The 15,473-nt window shown below is 46.5% G+C and overlaps 1 protein-coding gene across 1 annotated transcript; it reads left to right on the top strand.

The window, feature by feature from the left end:
* The first annotated feature begins 455 nt into the window (after positions 1-455).
* On the top strand, positions 456-15,315 carry rgn (regucalcin). The gene is made up of 8 exons (XM_085392328.1): positions 456-563; positions 7,570-7,759; positions 7,837-8,019; positions 8,095-8,189; positions 9,296-9,410; positions 9,486-9,617; positions 9,733-9,887; positions 13,988-15,315. Exons 2-8 carry the CDS (start codon positions 7,597-7,599, stop codon positions 14,036-14,038), a joined length of 894 nt encoding a protein of 297 aa, XP_085248454.1. The 5' UTR covers positions 456-563; positions 7,570-7,596; the 3' UTR covers positions 14,039-15,315.
* The last annotated feature ends 158 nt before the right edge of the window (positions 15,316-15,473 follow it).

Genomic DNA, 15,473 nt, shown 5'->3' with positions numbered 1-15,473 from the left:
AAGCCATCCTGAGACTGTGCAGCACCTCTTCTGGATCTGTTCATGCACTAGAACATTTTGGAAAGACTTCAGTAGATTCATTGCTGGACATCTCTATAAAGACTTTACTGTGAAACGGGAAAATGTTGTATATTGTTTCTTTTGAAGGCAAAAAAAAAGATGTTTACTTTATAATAAACTTGTTAGTTATCTTAGCTAAATTTTATTTTCACAAATGCAAATACAGTAACCAAAAGGCTAGTTTTAAACATTACTATAATGATGTTTTATGTTACATAAAATTGATTCATGGATCACTTAACAAAAAGGCTATGAAAACTATTACTATTTGTAGTAATTACAAATTATTTGAATGTTTGTAATTCTTTGTATTACACCCCCTGGCATATGTTAATTTTGTTCTGGTTGTATACATGTTCTGTATACTGTTTCTCAATAAAGTTTAAAAAAAAAAAGATCGGGTAGCGACAGGGGTGCTCCGCTGGGAGGGGCGGAGCTGCGAGACTGGGTCAGTGTGCACACACAGAGAGCACTTCAGAGTACTGCGTCTGGTACTGCAGCAGGTAAGTGGGTGCCGGTTCAGTTGTGTTTATGTGTACTGAGTACATGGTAGCGCTCCAGAAAGCTACAAACTTAACTTCTTTACACCGAACCAAACTCCGTCTAAAAATGTGCTGATTTTTAGTGTCGCATGCTTTTCCGGAGGCTCGCGAGGTAAAAGTTTGGTGTTTCCGGATGAAAGCGAATCTGTTTTTAATTCGGCATTAGTGTTTGCTCCAAACTTCACGGGACTCCGTGAGAATCTGAATTTTGGCTTGCCAGGGCTCAGCTCCTCACTGTAACACAGTCGTTCACCTCAATGAAGACGTGCACGAGCCGTGCGGGGCAGGGGCGGATCTAGAGAAATTTTCTTAGGGTGGCATGAGGGTGGCAAAGAAATCAAATGGGGTGGCAAAATCAAAGCCTTTTTTTTTCAAACACATATGCAGGTGGTTACATATGGTTAGTTTTGATTATATGTACTGTATAGCCTGTATAATAAATAAGTATGTAGCCCAATAAGTATAAAATCCTGAAAGCTACACAACATGAGGCGGTCTATTTACAAACACAGGTCTAACTTGAGTTTCACTGTTTTTTGTTAGAAAACAGTCACATTGTTACAGCTTAAATTACACAAAATGTCAGAAATCTGCACCGTCATGAACAAACATGTAAACCTAATTTTTCATGATTTGTTGGATTAACTCACTGAGGTCTGAAATACAACCGGCGATTTTGACTCCTTTTGAGTTTACGTTTGTATTTTTTTCCCCTTGCCTTGTTTGGTATCTTTTCAGCTCAACTGAATTTAGTTGTTTTTTTCACTGACATACTGCATTAGTATTACTGATCTGAAATCACACAAAGAACTTAAGATCCTAGTAGTATTTTTTTTACTGTAAAAAAACCCACAGACATGTTGAGTAAATTTTTATAACTTGAAATGCAAATATAAATTGTACATTTTGTAAACATAAACAACTATTTATCTAAAAATGCAGCCAATACACCTGCCGTTTTTTTCATTTTGTATAACCATTTAAAAATCTTACTAAAACTAAAATGAGAGAACAATCAGGTGTTGCAATAAGATGCCCCACAAATGATGTGTGTCAGTAAAAACAGGAGAACAGCACAGGGAGAAACCTGCAGGCCTGACAACAGCAGGTGTATCACTCCGCTGGTTTTCTACTTAGTCAGAATCAGAAAGGGTTTTATTGCCAAATGTTGAGCAGGTTTACAACATTAGGAAATTGCTGCGGTGCTTCAGTGCAAACATACTGTCATAAAAATATAAAAATAAGAATAAGAATTAAAAGTGCTAAGTGGATAGATATATACATGATATATACATGAGTGCAGGTGGTGATCATGGAATGATGCAGTGAACACAGCGTAGGGTCATGTGTTAGTGGTGGGAACAGTTATACGGTTATTGTTCATGTGTTCAACAGCAGAGGGGAAGAAACTGTTCTTATGGCGAGAGGTTCTGGTGCGAATGGACCGGAGCCTCCTGCCTGAGGGGAGCAGGTCAAACAGACTGTGTCCAGGGTGAGAAGGGTCAGCTGAGATCCGAGCTGCACGCCCCAGTGTCCTGGAGGTGTACAGGTCCTGCAGAGATAGGAGTCTGCAGCCAATCACCTTCTCAGCAGAGCGCACAACACGCTGCAGTCTCTGTTTGTCCCTGATAGTGGCTCCAGCGTACCACACGGTGATGGAGGAGATGAGGATGGACTCGATGATTGCAGTGTAGAATTGCATCATCGTCCGTGTTGGCAGGTTGAATTTCTTCAGCTGCCTCAGGAAGTACATCCTCTGCTGGGCTTTCTTAATGACGGAGGTGATGGTGGGCTCCCACTTCAGGTCCTGGGTGATGGTGGTACCCAGGAAGCGGAATGAGTCCACAGAGGTGATGGGGGTGTCAGTCAGGATGATGGGGGGGAGTGGAGCTGTGTGCTTCCTGAAGTCCACAATAATCTCCACTGTCTTCTGGGCATTCAGCACCAGGTTGTTGTGGCTGCACCAGGACACCAGACGCTCAACCTCCCTCCTGTAGGCAGACTCATCCCCGTCCGAGATGAGTCCGATAACGGTGGTGTCATCTGCAAACTTGATTAGCTTGACAGACTGGTGGGTGGAGGTGCAGCAGTTGGTGTACAGGGAGAAGAGCAGAGGAGAAAGAACACAGCCCTGAGGGGAGCCGGTGCTGATGGTCCGGGAGTCCGAGACATTCTTTCCCAGCCTCACATGCTGCTTCCTGTCCGTCAGGAAGTCAGTGATCCACCGGCAGATGGGATCAGGCACATTCATCTGGGAAAGCTTGCCTCGGAGATGGTCTGGAAGGATGGTGTTGAAGGCAGAGCTGAAGTCCACAAACAGGATCCTGGCGTAGGTTCCTGGGGAGTCCAGATGCTGCAGGATGAAGTGTAGGGCCATGTTGATGGCGTCATCTACAGACCTGTTGGCTCTGTATGCAAACTGCAGGGGGTCCAGGAGGGGGGCCGTGAGGGTCTTGAGATGGGAGAGAGCTAGGCGCTCAAATGACTTCATGACCACAGATGTCAGAGCCACGGGTCTGTAGTCATTTAGTCCAGTGATCCTAGGTTTCTTGGGGACAGGGATTATGGTGGAGGACTTGAAGCAGGCAGGCACATGGCGTGCCTGCAGTGAGGAGTTGAAAATGCCAGAAAACACTGGGGCCAGCTCGTTTGCACAGTGTCTGAGGGTGGCAGGAGACACACCGTCTGGGCCGGGAGCTTTTCGAGCATTCAGACTCTTAAACTGCTTCCTCACATCTGCTTCATGAATATGAAGAGTTGTGGTGGGAGGAGGTGGTGTGAAATCCTCTTTTGTGTGGGGTGAGGAGGGGGGTGTTGTAGGTGAACAGTTTGAAGGTGGTGATGGCTCTATGGAGGGGGAAGAGGTGGGGGAATGAGTGTCCAAAGTGCCTCTATTGTTGGGGCCGTTGGAGGTGTGAAGGCTGCCTGATGGCTCGTCAAAACGGCAGTAAAAGTCGTTGAGGGTGTTGGCCAAGAGCAAGTCGTCAGTGGAGTGGGGGGTTTTAGGCTTGTAGTTGGTGATATTCCTAAAACCTTTCCACACAGAGGCCGAGTCATTCTCTGAGATCTGCTGCTGCATCTTCTCAGAGTGCTGATGTTTAGCAATGTCCACTTCTTTAGTGAACCTGTACTTGGCCTCTCTGTAGCAGTCCCTGTCTCCGCTTCTGAACGCCTTTCTCTTTTCCAGCCACAGCTTTTTGAGTTTAGGAGTAAACCAGGGTTTGTCATTGTTATAACTCACCCTGGTGTGTGATGGCACAATGCTGTCCTCACAGAAGTGGATATAGGAGGTGACAGTGTCCGTAAACTCGTCCAAGCTGTTAGAAGCAGCCTTCAATGTGTCCCAGTCTGTAGACTCCAAACACGTGCGAAGCTCCTCCACAGCCTCGTTGCTCCACAGTTTTTTGGTCCTCACGACAGGTTTGGAGAGCTTCAGCCTCTGTCTGTACGCGGGGATTAGGTGGATCATGACGTGGTCAGAAAGTCCGAGTGAAGCGCGGGGCACCGCACGATAGGCCCCGCTGATCGTGCTGTTACAGTGGTCTAATGTCCTCTCCTCTCTGGTCGGGCATTTAATATACTGCTTGTATTTGGGAAGCTCATGGCTCAGATTGGCTTTGTTAAAGTCCCCAAGAGCAATGATGAGAGAGTCCGGGAATGTCCGCTCCATGTGCAGTATCTGCTCCGCGAGTGCGCACTGAGCTGCCTGCGCATCCGCATCTGGCGGGATGTAAACAGCGGCCAGGATGAATGAAGCAAACTCCCGCGGAGAATAAAACGGTTTGCAGTGAATGAAAAGGTATTCCAGAGAGGAAGAGCAGTGCTGAGCAATCACTGTTTCATCTGTGCACCAGCCACTATTAATGTAGAAGCAGACACCTCCACCTTTGGTCTTACCAGAGAGAGAGGCCTGCCGGTCAGCGCGCAGCAGATGAAAGCCCTCCAGCTTGAGCGCGCTGTCCGGGATGTCCTCACAGAGCCACGTCTCCGTAAAACATAACACACAGGAGGAGGCAAAGTCTCTGTTCATGCTTCTCATCAGGGCCAGTTCGTCTGTCTTATTCCTGAGTAATCGTACATTGGAAAGGAAGATCCCAGGAAGAGCAGTTCGCAGTCCACGTCTCCTCAGACGCACGAGTGCGCCGGCTCGCTTACCTCTCTTTCGGCGTCTCACTTTCCTGATCAGAGTCTGCAGTAAATCTGCCGCGGATGCGACAAATATTGGAAGTAAATCCACAGGTGTTGTAGTCCTGTGGTTAAGAAGCTCTTCTCTGGTGTAAGAATATCCAGAGGAGTGCCCAGACACAGAAGTTATGCACAAAAACAAGACAGAAGTAACGCACTGAAGCACCAGGGCATCCATACGCGGCGCCATCTTGGATCGTGACAGTGTTTACATTGCAAATGTGCCTTTGTGACATTCATTAGTGCCCTCACTGACACACAAAACAAAACAACGACTACACAACACAATAACTAAACACTCCACACTAAACGTCACAGATCTGCCACATCTAAAAACTCTCTCTCTCGCTCTGTCTCGCTGCCGTTACCGTCACTCCTAAAACTTTTCCCTCTTCCTAAAACACCAAATCACACATGTTGACTTTTTTTAAATTGGCCGACATGGTACTTTTTCCACCGATAGGAGAGAGGTGGCTTTTCTTCCTTTCTTTACTGTTTTCGTGCTGTCCTTACAAAACGCTTAAAACACACACACACAAAAACGTGACGACAGTATTTAGAAAAAAGCGTGGCTTATATATATTATCATAACTCTGGATTTACTGGCCTGTAATTAAAATTTAAAAACTTTGAAGTCCGAATTTTCAATGTGGCTGAAACAGAGACTCAGCGGCTGCAGCTTGTTGCTGTGTCAGCTTACATCAGTCATGTGATTTGGAGGTGCAGCGTGTCCGTGGACCACAGAGGGTTAACAACACTCACCTTCCATTTCCACAGTGTAACATCCACCCACCTGTGTAAAAAGCGAAATTCCCATGGTGTTGTTCAGAATGTGCTCTGGCACAATCATAAGCATCGCTTGCTACTGAAAACAAGAAAAAAGCCGGTCCTGCTATGGGCTGAACCATTTGTTACTGGTGAGGGGGGTTTATATTCAGTTTTAGCATTTATAGTCACTGTTGACTGTAACTACGCTCAAACTGTTAATGCTATCTTATTTTAGTAAACAACACTGTCATATCCAAAACTGGGGTGGCAGGGGATCATTTTAGGGTGGCACTTGCCACCCCATGCCACCCTTCTAGATCCACCCCTGGTGCGGGGACGAGCGACGTCAAATTCACGTAGTTCACCTGTAGTTGATGAGACAGGTGAGGCCGACACGTACAAAGACACACAAGGCGGAAGCAGCGTGTTGGTCCTGCAGGACTCTGCAGTCTTTAAACTTTTTTTATTCTGCGTGTGCGCACGCGCGTGGTTGCTGGATGGTCGAAGTTAAAGACTGTGTCCTCCCTCCGCTGAACTGTGCGATCCTCACGCACGTGTCACTGCCGTGGCAGATGTTTAATGATCGGATCCAGAGCAGTCTGTGCACCTGGAGCATGATGAGGAGGACACGGAGCCATGAAACTTGAGGAGGTTCCCCTCATGTGTGGAGGCGCAGCCGTCACGGCACACTCCTGCTGGGACACCACAGAACAGATGAAAAGTGTTGAGGTCACAGTGGGCTGTCCTAGTTTGGGGCATGTCCCTGCTGTCCTCCTGCACCTTCACCTGTCTCTGTGAGCGTCTGTTGTTATGCCTGAACCTGTGAGGTTTTATGGGACATCAAAGTGACAACCAGAATGCTATCAGGCTCATCAGACTCCTGCTGATTTGTTGTGGGGTAATAAAGACAGCAGTTTTCAGTTTTATTTGTCATATGCAAGTTAGCACAGGGTCAACATTGCAATGAAATGTATTTGATGAGCAGAAGACAGTCACTCAGCAGAATGGTACAGTGGAAAAAATAGTAAAGAGCAAAATGTTAATAAAATATAGTAAAAGAAAAAAGATTAACAGTTAACAGACTAAATATATATATGTATATATAAATATATGTACACTAGTGATTGAATAAAGAAAATCTTATATAGGAATGTGAGGGGGGGGCAAATGGGATATTGCACAGTGGCAGGAATGAGCAGCAGTACAGACTGAACAGTACAATAAATTTTTGCATTTAATACAGTATTGCACTTTTTTTTCTCTTAATATAAATACCAATAAAGTGGAGTGACCAGGGAACCAGCAGCTCTTTAAAGTGTCTGAGAGATGAAAGAAAGCTGACTCACTCAGTTTAATGTTTAACTCACCAGTTAGTTAATAATCAATCAACAGATCAATATAAAAAAAACTGCATATCATGTAGGCTGCATGTTACATAAGACTGCGTGATGCAGTACTCCTTTCTGAACATGAGTAGTACTACTTTATGTAAGACCGCAGTACCTCCCAGCACAGAGCTCATGGTCGGGGTCATTGTCGGGGTAACGGCTGTCCTGTGGGCACATTTCCATTTCCACAGTGTCAATCTGGACTGTACAACTCATAAGGTCAATGTTTGTGTTTCGCCTGTTGCCCTCATGTTTATGACATCACCAGGTGTGTTAATGACATCAGAAAGTTTTTATTCTGGGATCAGGGTCTAGCCCGACTCGCCGTCAGGAGAACTTCCTGTTGTTATGAGTGGAGGTCACGAAGGTCGTGTCAGCGTCACGCTGTTGTCCAGGTGACCGTTATACTTCGCCCACGTTCCTCTGAGCAGTACAGGGAATGTCCCATCAGACCTGTTTCACCAATCAACAAGACACCTGCTCAGCTGCTCATTCATAAGGCGATTAGTTGATTCTCCTAGCAGCTGATTGGTGATTCACTAACACAGTACAGGTACATGTAGTACAGGTGAGTTCAGTACATAATTTGATTTAAAACAACTGACCTGCTGTTTCCATGGCTACAGTGTCCTGCTCTGTGATTGGCCCCAAAGATGTCGTCAGTGAAGGTGCACCCCATAGTGAAATCAAGCGCTCTGATTGGTGAAGGGCCGGTGTGGGAGGAGTCAGAGCAGATCCTGCTGTTTGTTGACATCATAGGGCAGAAAATCCACCGATGGAGTCCTGCGACCAATCGCATCCAGTCTGTGGAGACAGGTGGGCCAATCAGCATTTTCACCTGTCTGACGCTTACCTGAATGTTGACCATGTCTCACCTGTCCTTCTCCCCTCAGCTGACACAGTGGGCTTCGCGGTTCCTCGCAGGTCGGGCGGGTACGTTGCAGGTGTGGGTCGCAACATTGTGGCTGTTGATTGGCAGATGCACAAGGTGACATCACTGGTGGAGGTCGATGAAGACAAACCGAACAACCGCCTGAATGATGGGAAGGCTGATCCGAGTGGACGACTGCTAACGGGTCAGTCTGCACACCTGGTTACTGTCTTACCTGCCTGTCTCTCTGTTGCTATGGTAACAGTGGGATGTGTTTTAGGTACGATGTTAAAAGATTACCCGTCTGGGGAAAGGAAACAAGGAGCTCTGTTCTCTGTAGCCCCTGACCTCACTGTGACCAAACACCTGAGCCAGGTAACTTAACCTGCCTGTGATACTGACTAAGATAATCCTGTTGGTGTTCTTAATCAAGTGGCTGTATTAGGGCTGTTCGATATAACGATATATATCGGATGACGATATAAAGACATCTATCATTTCATATTACGCTATTGTTTGTTTCGTGGTGTCATAAAATAAACTGTTTACGGCAATATTTATTCATGGTTTTGATGGTCACTGTAGTTATTATTAATTTCTTAAAGTTCTCTCTTTCTCTTATATTTAATATAACCACACTACGGACGGACAAGCGCCTGTTTTTACGTGTTGTCGTTAGCAACAACGACGGTAAAACCATCGCGTGGCTCCGCTGTCCGCTTGTTTGTTTTCCACGTAAACCTTTCACAATAAAGCTCAAGATCCTGTTGAGACTTTTCAAAGTAAACTGAATCACGTGAAAGATGCAGATAGTTTACGGATGAGAAGAAAAAAAAAGAGCCGTCAGGTGCTAAAAAATAAACCTTAGACTCAAACTTTGAAAGAAAATGGTGGCCGTTACAACTATCCATCCATCCATCCATCCATCCATTCGCTTCCGCTTATCCTTTTCAGGGTCGCGGGGGGCGCTGGAGCCTATCCCAGCTGTCATAGGGCGAAAGGCGGGGTACACCCTGGACAGGTCGCCAGTCTGTCGCAGGGCCAACACACAGGGACAGACAACCATTCACACTCGCATTCACACCGCCGTTACAACTAATGTCTAAAAATGTATAGTTTCATGCATCAGTAAAAGCACTCGAATCCAGGTAAAGGACGCCCAGCTGGAAAAACTTCACACAAGTCGAGCTGCCCGAGATTCACAGAATTTACAGAAAATATTACATTTTTGTGATTTATATCGTTGTCAGGACGATAAATGTCTTATATCGGGATATGAGATTTTGGTCATATCGCACAGCCCTAGGCTGTATTAATGACATCAGCCAGGTTGGCAGCTCATTAAACAAGACAGTCAATGAGCCGTTAATACCTGACCATGTAAAATAAATGTACAGTCTCACTGTACCTGTCTGTCTCACCCGTCTGTCTCACCTGTCTGCCTCACCCGTACCTGTCTGGCTCACCTGTCTGCCTCTCAGGTGGACATCTCTAATGGGATGGACTGGTCTGAGGATCAGAAGACGTTTTTCTACATCGACAGTTTGGCTCTGACTGTCGACGCCTTTGACCACGACCCCAGCACTGGACACATTGGTACCTGTGTACTTATGCTGCACATTGTGTGTGCTTATGGTGTAGTACATCTGTATTTATAGCCGTGTTTCCTAGGTAATCGCCGTGTGGTATGCCACATTCAGGAGGGGGAAGGGATTCCCGATGGGATGACTCTTGATGCTGAAGGTCGTCTGTGGGTGGCCTGTTACGACGGAGGGCGGGTCATCAACATCGACCCTGCTACTGGTTAGTTCTGGTTCTGATGATTAGTTCTGGTTTCTGCCGATTCTGGGTGTTTCTGTAAGTGCGGTCATTTTAAAGTGGTGGTGATGATGATGATGTACCTGTCATACACTCACAGGTGTGCGGCTGAAGACGATCTCTCTGCCGGTGACGAAGACCACCTCGTGTTGTTTCGGAGGTCCAGACTACTCTGAGCTCTACGTGACCTCGGCCAGTCTTGGCCTCAACCAGTCTGAGAGCAAACAGCAGCCCCTGGCTGGAAGCACCTTCAGGGTGAGTTGGCAGCTCATGTGTTCCCTTTTAATAAACTTTTGACACTTGACTGTGAGAAGATGATGAAACACAAAGAGCTCTCAGACTGTTTACAGTAGATGGACGTACTCAACTTTTATGTCACTGACCCAAACTGGAGCTCAGACTTCTTGGGTCATGTGTAATATTGTAAGGTAAAGACCCTGCAATAATACAGAGATATCCCAACAATCAGACAACCCCCTACAAGCAAACACTTTGGCGACAGTGGGAAGGAAAAACTCCCTTTTAACAGGAAGAAACCTCCAGCAGAACCAGGCTCAGGGAGGGGCGGGGCCATCTGCTGCGACTGGTTGGGGTGAGAGAAGGAAGACAGGATAAAGACATGCTGTGGAAGAGAGACAGAGATTAATAACAAGTACGATTCAATGCAGAGAGGTCTGTTAATACATAGGGAAAGGAAAAACTCAATGCATCATGGGAATCCCCCGGCAGCCTACGTCTATTGCAGCATAACTAAGGGAGGATTCAGGGTCACCTGGTCCAGCCCTAACTATATGCTTTAGCAAAAAGGAAAGTTTGAAGCCTAATCTTGAAAGTAGAGATAGTGTCTGTCTCCTGAATCCAAACTGGAAGCTGGTTCCACAGAAGAGGGGCCTGAAAACTGAAGGCTCTGCCTCCCATTCTACTTTTAAATACTCTAGGAACAACAAGTAGGCCTGCAGAGCGAGAGCGAAGTGCTCTAATAGGGTGATATGGTACTACAAGGTCATTAAGATAAGATGGGGCCTGATTATTTAAGACCTTGTATGTGAGGAGCAGGATTTTTGAATTCAATTCTGGATTTAACAGGAAGCCAATGAAGGGAAGCCAAAACAGGAGAAATCTGCTCTCTCTTTCTAGTCCCTGTCAGGACTCTTGCTGCAGCATTTTGGATTAACTCAAGGCTTTTCAGGGAGTTTTTAGGACTTCCTGATAATAATGAATTACAGTCGTCCAGCCTGGAAGTAATAAATGCATGAACTAGTTTTTCAGCGTCACTCTGAGACAGGATATTTCTAACTTTAGAGATGTTGCACAAATGGAAGAACTCAGTCTTACATATTTGTTTAATATGTGCATTGAAGGACTTGTCCTGGTCAAAAATCAGAATCAGAAAGGGTTTTATTGCCAAATGTTGAGCGGGTTTATAACATTAGGAAATTGCTGCGGTGCTTCAGTGCAAACATACTGTTATAAATTAAGCTTAAATAGACATGAAAATAAAAATGAGAATAAGAATTAAAAGTGCTAAGTAGATAGATATATACATGATATATACATGAGTGCAGGTGGTGATCAGTGCCAAACATGGAATGATGCAGTGAACACAGCGTAGGGTCATGTGTTAGTGGTGGGAACAGTTATACGGTTATTGTTCATGTGTTCAACAGCAGAGGGGAAGAAACTGTTCTTATGGCGAGAGGTTCTGGTGCGAATGGACCGGAGCCTCCTGCCTGAGGGGAGCAGGTCAAACAGACTGTGTCCAGGGTGAGAAGGGTCAGCTGAGATCCGAGCTGCACGCCCCAGTGTCCTGGAGGTGTACAGGTCCTGCAGAGATAGGAGTCTGCAGCCAATCACCTTCTCAGCAGAGCGCACAACACGCTGCAGTCTCTGTTTGTCCCTGATAGTGGCTCCAGCGTACCACACGGTGATGGAGGAGATGAGGATGGACTCGATGATTGCAGTGTAGAATTGCATCATCGTCCGTGTTGGCAGGTTGAATTTCTTCAGCTGCCTCAGGAAGTACATCCTCTGCTGGGCTTTCTTAATGACGGAGGTGATGGTGGGCTCCCACTTCAGGTCCTGGGTGATGGTGGTACCCAGGAAGCGGAATGAGTCCACAGAGGTGATGGGGGTGTCAGTCAGGATGATGGGGGGGAGTGGAGCTGTGTGCTTCCTGAAGTCCACAATAATCTCCACTGTCTTCTGGGCATTCAGCACCAGGTTGTTGTGGCTGCACCAGGACACGCTCAACCTCCCTCCTGTAGGCAGACTCATCCCCGTCCGAGATGAGTCCAATAACGGTGGTGTCATCTGCAAACTTGATTATCTTGACAGACTGGTGGGTGGAGGTGCAGCAGTTAGTATACAGGGAGAAGAGCAGGGGAGAAATGTCTGTGAAGGTTCTCAGTCATCCAGGTCATCGTAGTCAAAGGAGCTTGCAAAGAAAAGCATCTGGACTTCTTTAAGTTGCTTGAAGACGTTTCACCTCTCATCCGAGAAGCTTCTTCAGTTCTAAGGTCAAATGGTGGAGAGTCCCAGATATAAACCTAGTGGGAGTGACCCCCCACAGAGGGACAAAAGGACCCCCTGATGATCCTCTAATCGCCTGAGCCAAGGTGGGAAACTGGGCGTGGGTCCCAATCAGCCAGAGTTTCGGGTGTGTTCATTGTGAAACCTGGCCCCACCTTATCATGCGAATTCCTGAGGTCAGATGGCCCAGGATGTGAGTGGGCGTTAAGGCGTCTGGGAAGGGATCTCAAAACTGGATTATAGATGGCAGAGAGTTGGTGTCGTAAACCCCCGCCTCTGTTCAAAGATGGTCGCTCACAGTGGACATAGATGGCTTCTTTCACTCCTCTTTCAAACCATCTGTCCTCTCTGTCCAAAGTGTGAACATTGGCATCCTCGAAAGAGTGACCTTTATCCTTAAGATGCAGATGGACTGCTGAGTCTTGTCCTGTGGAGGTGGCTCTTCTGTGTTGTGCCATGCGCTTGTGAAGTGGCTGTTTGGTCTCTCCAATGTAGAGGTCTGAGCATTCCTCGCTGCACTGTACAGCATACACCACATTGTTAAGTTTGTGTTTTGGCGTTTTGTCTTTCGGGTGAACCAGTTTCTGTCTGAGCGTGTTGCTGGGTCTGAAATACACTGGGATGTCATGCTTGGAGAAAACTCTCCTGAGTTTCTCTGATACGCCGGCTACATAGGGGATGACAATGTTGTTGCGTCTGTCCTCCCTCGCTGGTGTCTGATCTTCTTTTCTGTGCCTCTTTGCTGACTTTAAGAACGCCCATTTAGGATAGCCGCACGTTTTGAGTGCTTCCTTTACATGTGTGTGTTCCTTCTTTTTCCCTTCAGGCTTAGAGGGAACATATTCTGCCCGGTGGTGTAGGGTCCTGATTACTCCAAGTTTGTGTTCCAAAGGGTGATGGGAGTCAAAGAGGAGGTACTGGTCCGTGTGTGTGGGCTTCCGGTAAACTTCGATGTTGAGTTTGCCGTTCTCTTCAATGTGCACAGCGCAGTCCAGGAAAGGCAAACAGTCGTCCTTTGTGTCTTCCCTGGTGAACTTGATGTTCTTATCCACAGCGTTAATGTGCGCAGTGAAGGATTCCACTTCTTGTGTCTTGATTTTGACCCAGGTGTCGTCCACATATCTGTACCAGTGGCTGGGTACTCTTCCTTTGAAAGAGCCAAGAGCCATTCCTGCGGTTTAACTCATTGGTGTGTGTTATCTGGCTTCATGGACAGATAGAGCTGGGTGTCATCTGCATAGCAGTGAAAATGCATGCTACGTATACTAATAGTTGGCTCAACAGAGCTCTGACTGTTTGTCAGCCTGGCTACAGAGCTGAAGAGAAACCTGGGGTTCTTATTTTCTTCAATCAGTGACGAATAGTAAGATGTTCTGGCTTTGCAGAGGGTTAGTGGTTAGGGTTAGGGGTTATGTCTCTAGGGGCCACCGCATATATTTATATGTAAACATATAAATAAATCCACTTTTTTTTTTTACATTAGTAATTTCTTTTGTGCATAATTTTATATTGTTGTTGATAATAAATTAATTAAAATGGTAAATGGCCTGCATTTGTATAGCGCTTTTCTAGTCCCTAAGGACCCCAAAGCGCTTCACACTACATTCAGTCATTCACCCATTCACACACACATTCACACACTAATTATAGCAACAAAACAACCTGAAGAGCTGGTTGGGAGCCGAGAGAGCCGGCTGTTTTTAGTGAGCCGAGCCGAAAGAGCCGGTTCTCCAAAAAGAGCCGGAATTCCCATCACTACTGCCCTGACTCGTGTGTGTGTGTGTGTGTGTGTGTGTGTGTGTGTGTGTGCGCGCGCGCATGCACAGGTCACAGGACTCGGGGTCAAAGGTCGACCTTCATACGCTTTCTCCGGATGAACTTCAGGAGAAGACCTGATCCATCAGTGACCTCTAACAGCCAATCACAGCACAGATCAACATGATGAACTAATCAACATGTTTACTGATTACTTGTCAATCAATCAGTGTACTGATACATGATTAACAATCATCAATAACACAGATTAATGATGCTTTGTGTTGGAAATAAAACCTGAGTGACAGAGGGATTGTGGGTAATGTAGTGTCAAACAGAACACACTGCATCATGTTGACAAGGTGCGCTTTATTAACACACCAAGTGCAGAATCACCACCAAACACAAACACAGACACGTACAAGCATTGCTACACGGTGATCTAGAAAATGTCTGTACATGTAGAAAACGTTGTGCTGCCATTTTTTTGTCTTCTTTGAATCTAAATGATGAAGAGGAGAGAAGGGGAGGGGCTTCAGTCTGAGACTGGACCTCTAAAAGGAAACGGGGACTGCAGAAACACCACAGAAACATCAGTGGGAGTCGAGGTGTGTCGAGCACAGAGCCCCACCTGCCAACTTCACTGTCATCGTGAACCTGCTCAGGTGGATTCCGGTCCACAGGTGGGAGCTCCTTGTGTTTCAGCTACAGCGGCCCCTCGGTGCCACACTCCAGATTGCAGCGCTGAGTCGTGACCTTTGGGTGACCAGCTTTGCAGGTGTGTGTGCATGAACAGCTGGAAAACAGCATATTGTGGCTGGTGAGGCTCTGCAAGTTAACAGGCTAACTGACAGATGTGGGCTCAGGAGGGTGGAGAAGGGGCGGAGCCACAGATAGAGTGATACTTCAGTGAGGCTCTGGTACCTGCAGTAAGGCCAGTAGATACAGTAGAACACAGTAGAATATAGTGAAGGTAGAACCCTGTACAGTTAAAGAAACAGACCGGAGAAGCCCATGCACTCTGACCCCCCCCCCCGACCTTTGACCCTTCGGATGTTTGTTAGCCCTCGTGGTGTGAAAAGGCATGTATGCACCTTTGCTCCAGTCCAAACCCAAATGCTGCTCTACAGCATCGTCTGTGGCGAGGCACAACTTTGTTTTTAGCACCGCGGGTTCTCGGTTGTCACGCCAACGGCGTTCAGAGCCGCATGATCTGATTACAGGAAGTGGAATTCTACCTGACCACAGACCACATGATCTTTGTCAGGAGAGGTCAAAGGTCAGATTCAGTCTGTAAAGTGCTCTGAGTAACATCTGCTGGGAAGGTCATGTGATCTAATCAAGTGTTATTTTATGTCTGTGGCGAGGAGGAAAGGCAATGATTAGGACTATATCAGTTCAGCTGGAGGGACGCTGCCCCCTGATTGTTCTGCCACGCTGCTGGACTTCAGTCAAAAGGTGTTTAAAACACCTGCTGAAGTGTTCAGCTGACAGCCAAAAAGCCAATCACAGCAGGACAGGGCATCCTTCCGATCGATCCGGTTTAGCTGAGGTCAG

Source organism: Rhamphochromis longiceps, linkage group LG19 (assembly GCF_057381845.1).
Source record: "Rhamphochromis longiceps isolate RC_006_pf linkage group LG19, R_longiceps_female_GT1.1, whole genome shotgun sequence".
In the NCBI taxonomy this organism is placed as follows: Eukaryota; Metazoa; Chordata; class Actinopteri; order Cichliformes; family Cichlidae; genus Rhamphochromis; species Rhamphochromis longiceps.
Note: the sequence above shows the minus strand (reverse complement) of the source record. Positions and strands in the feature narration are given on the sequence as shown.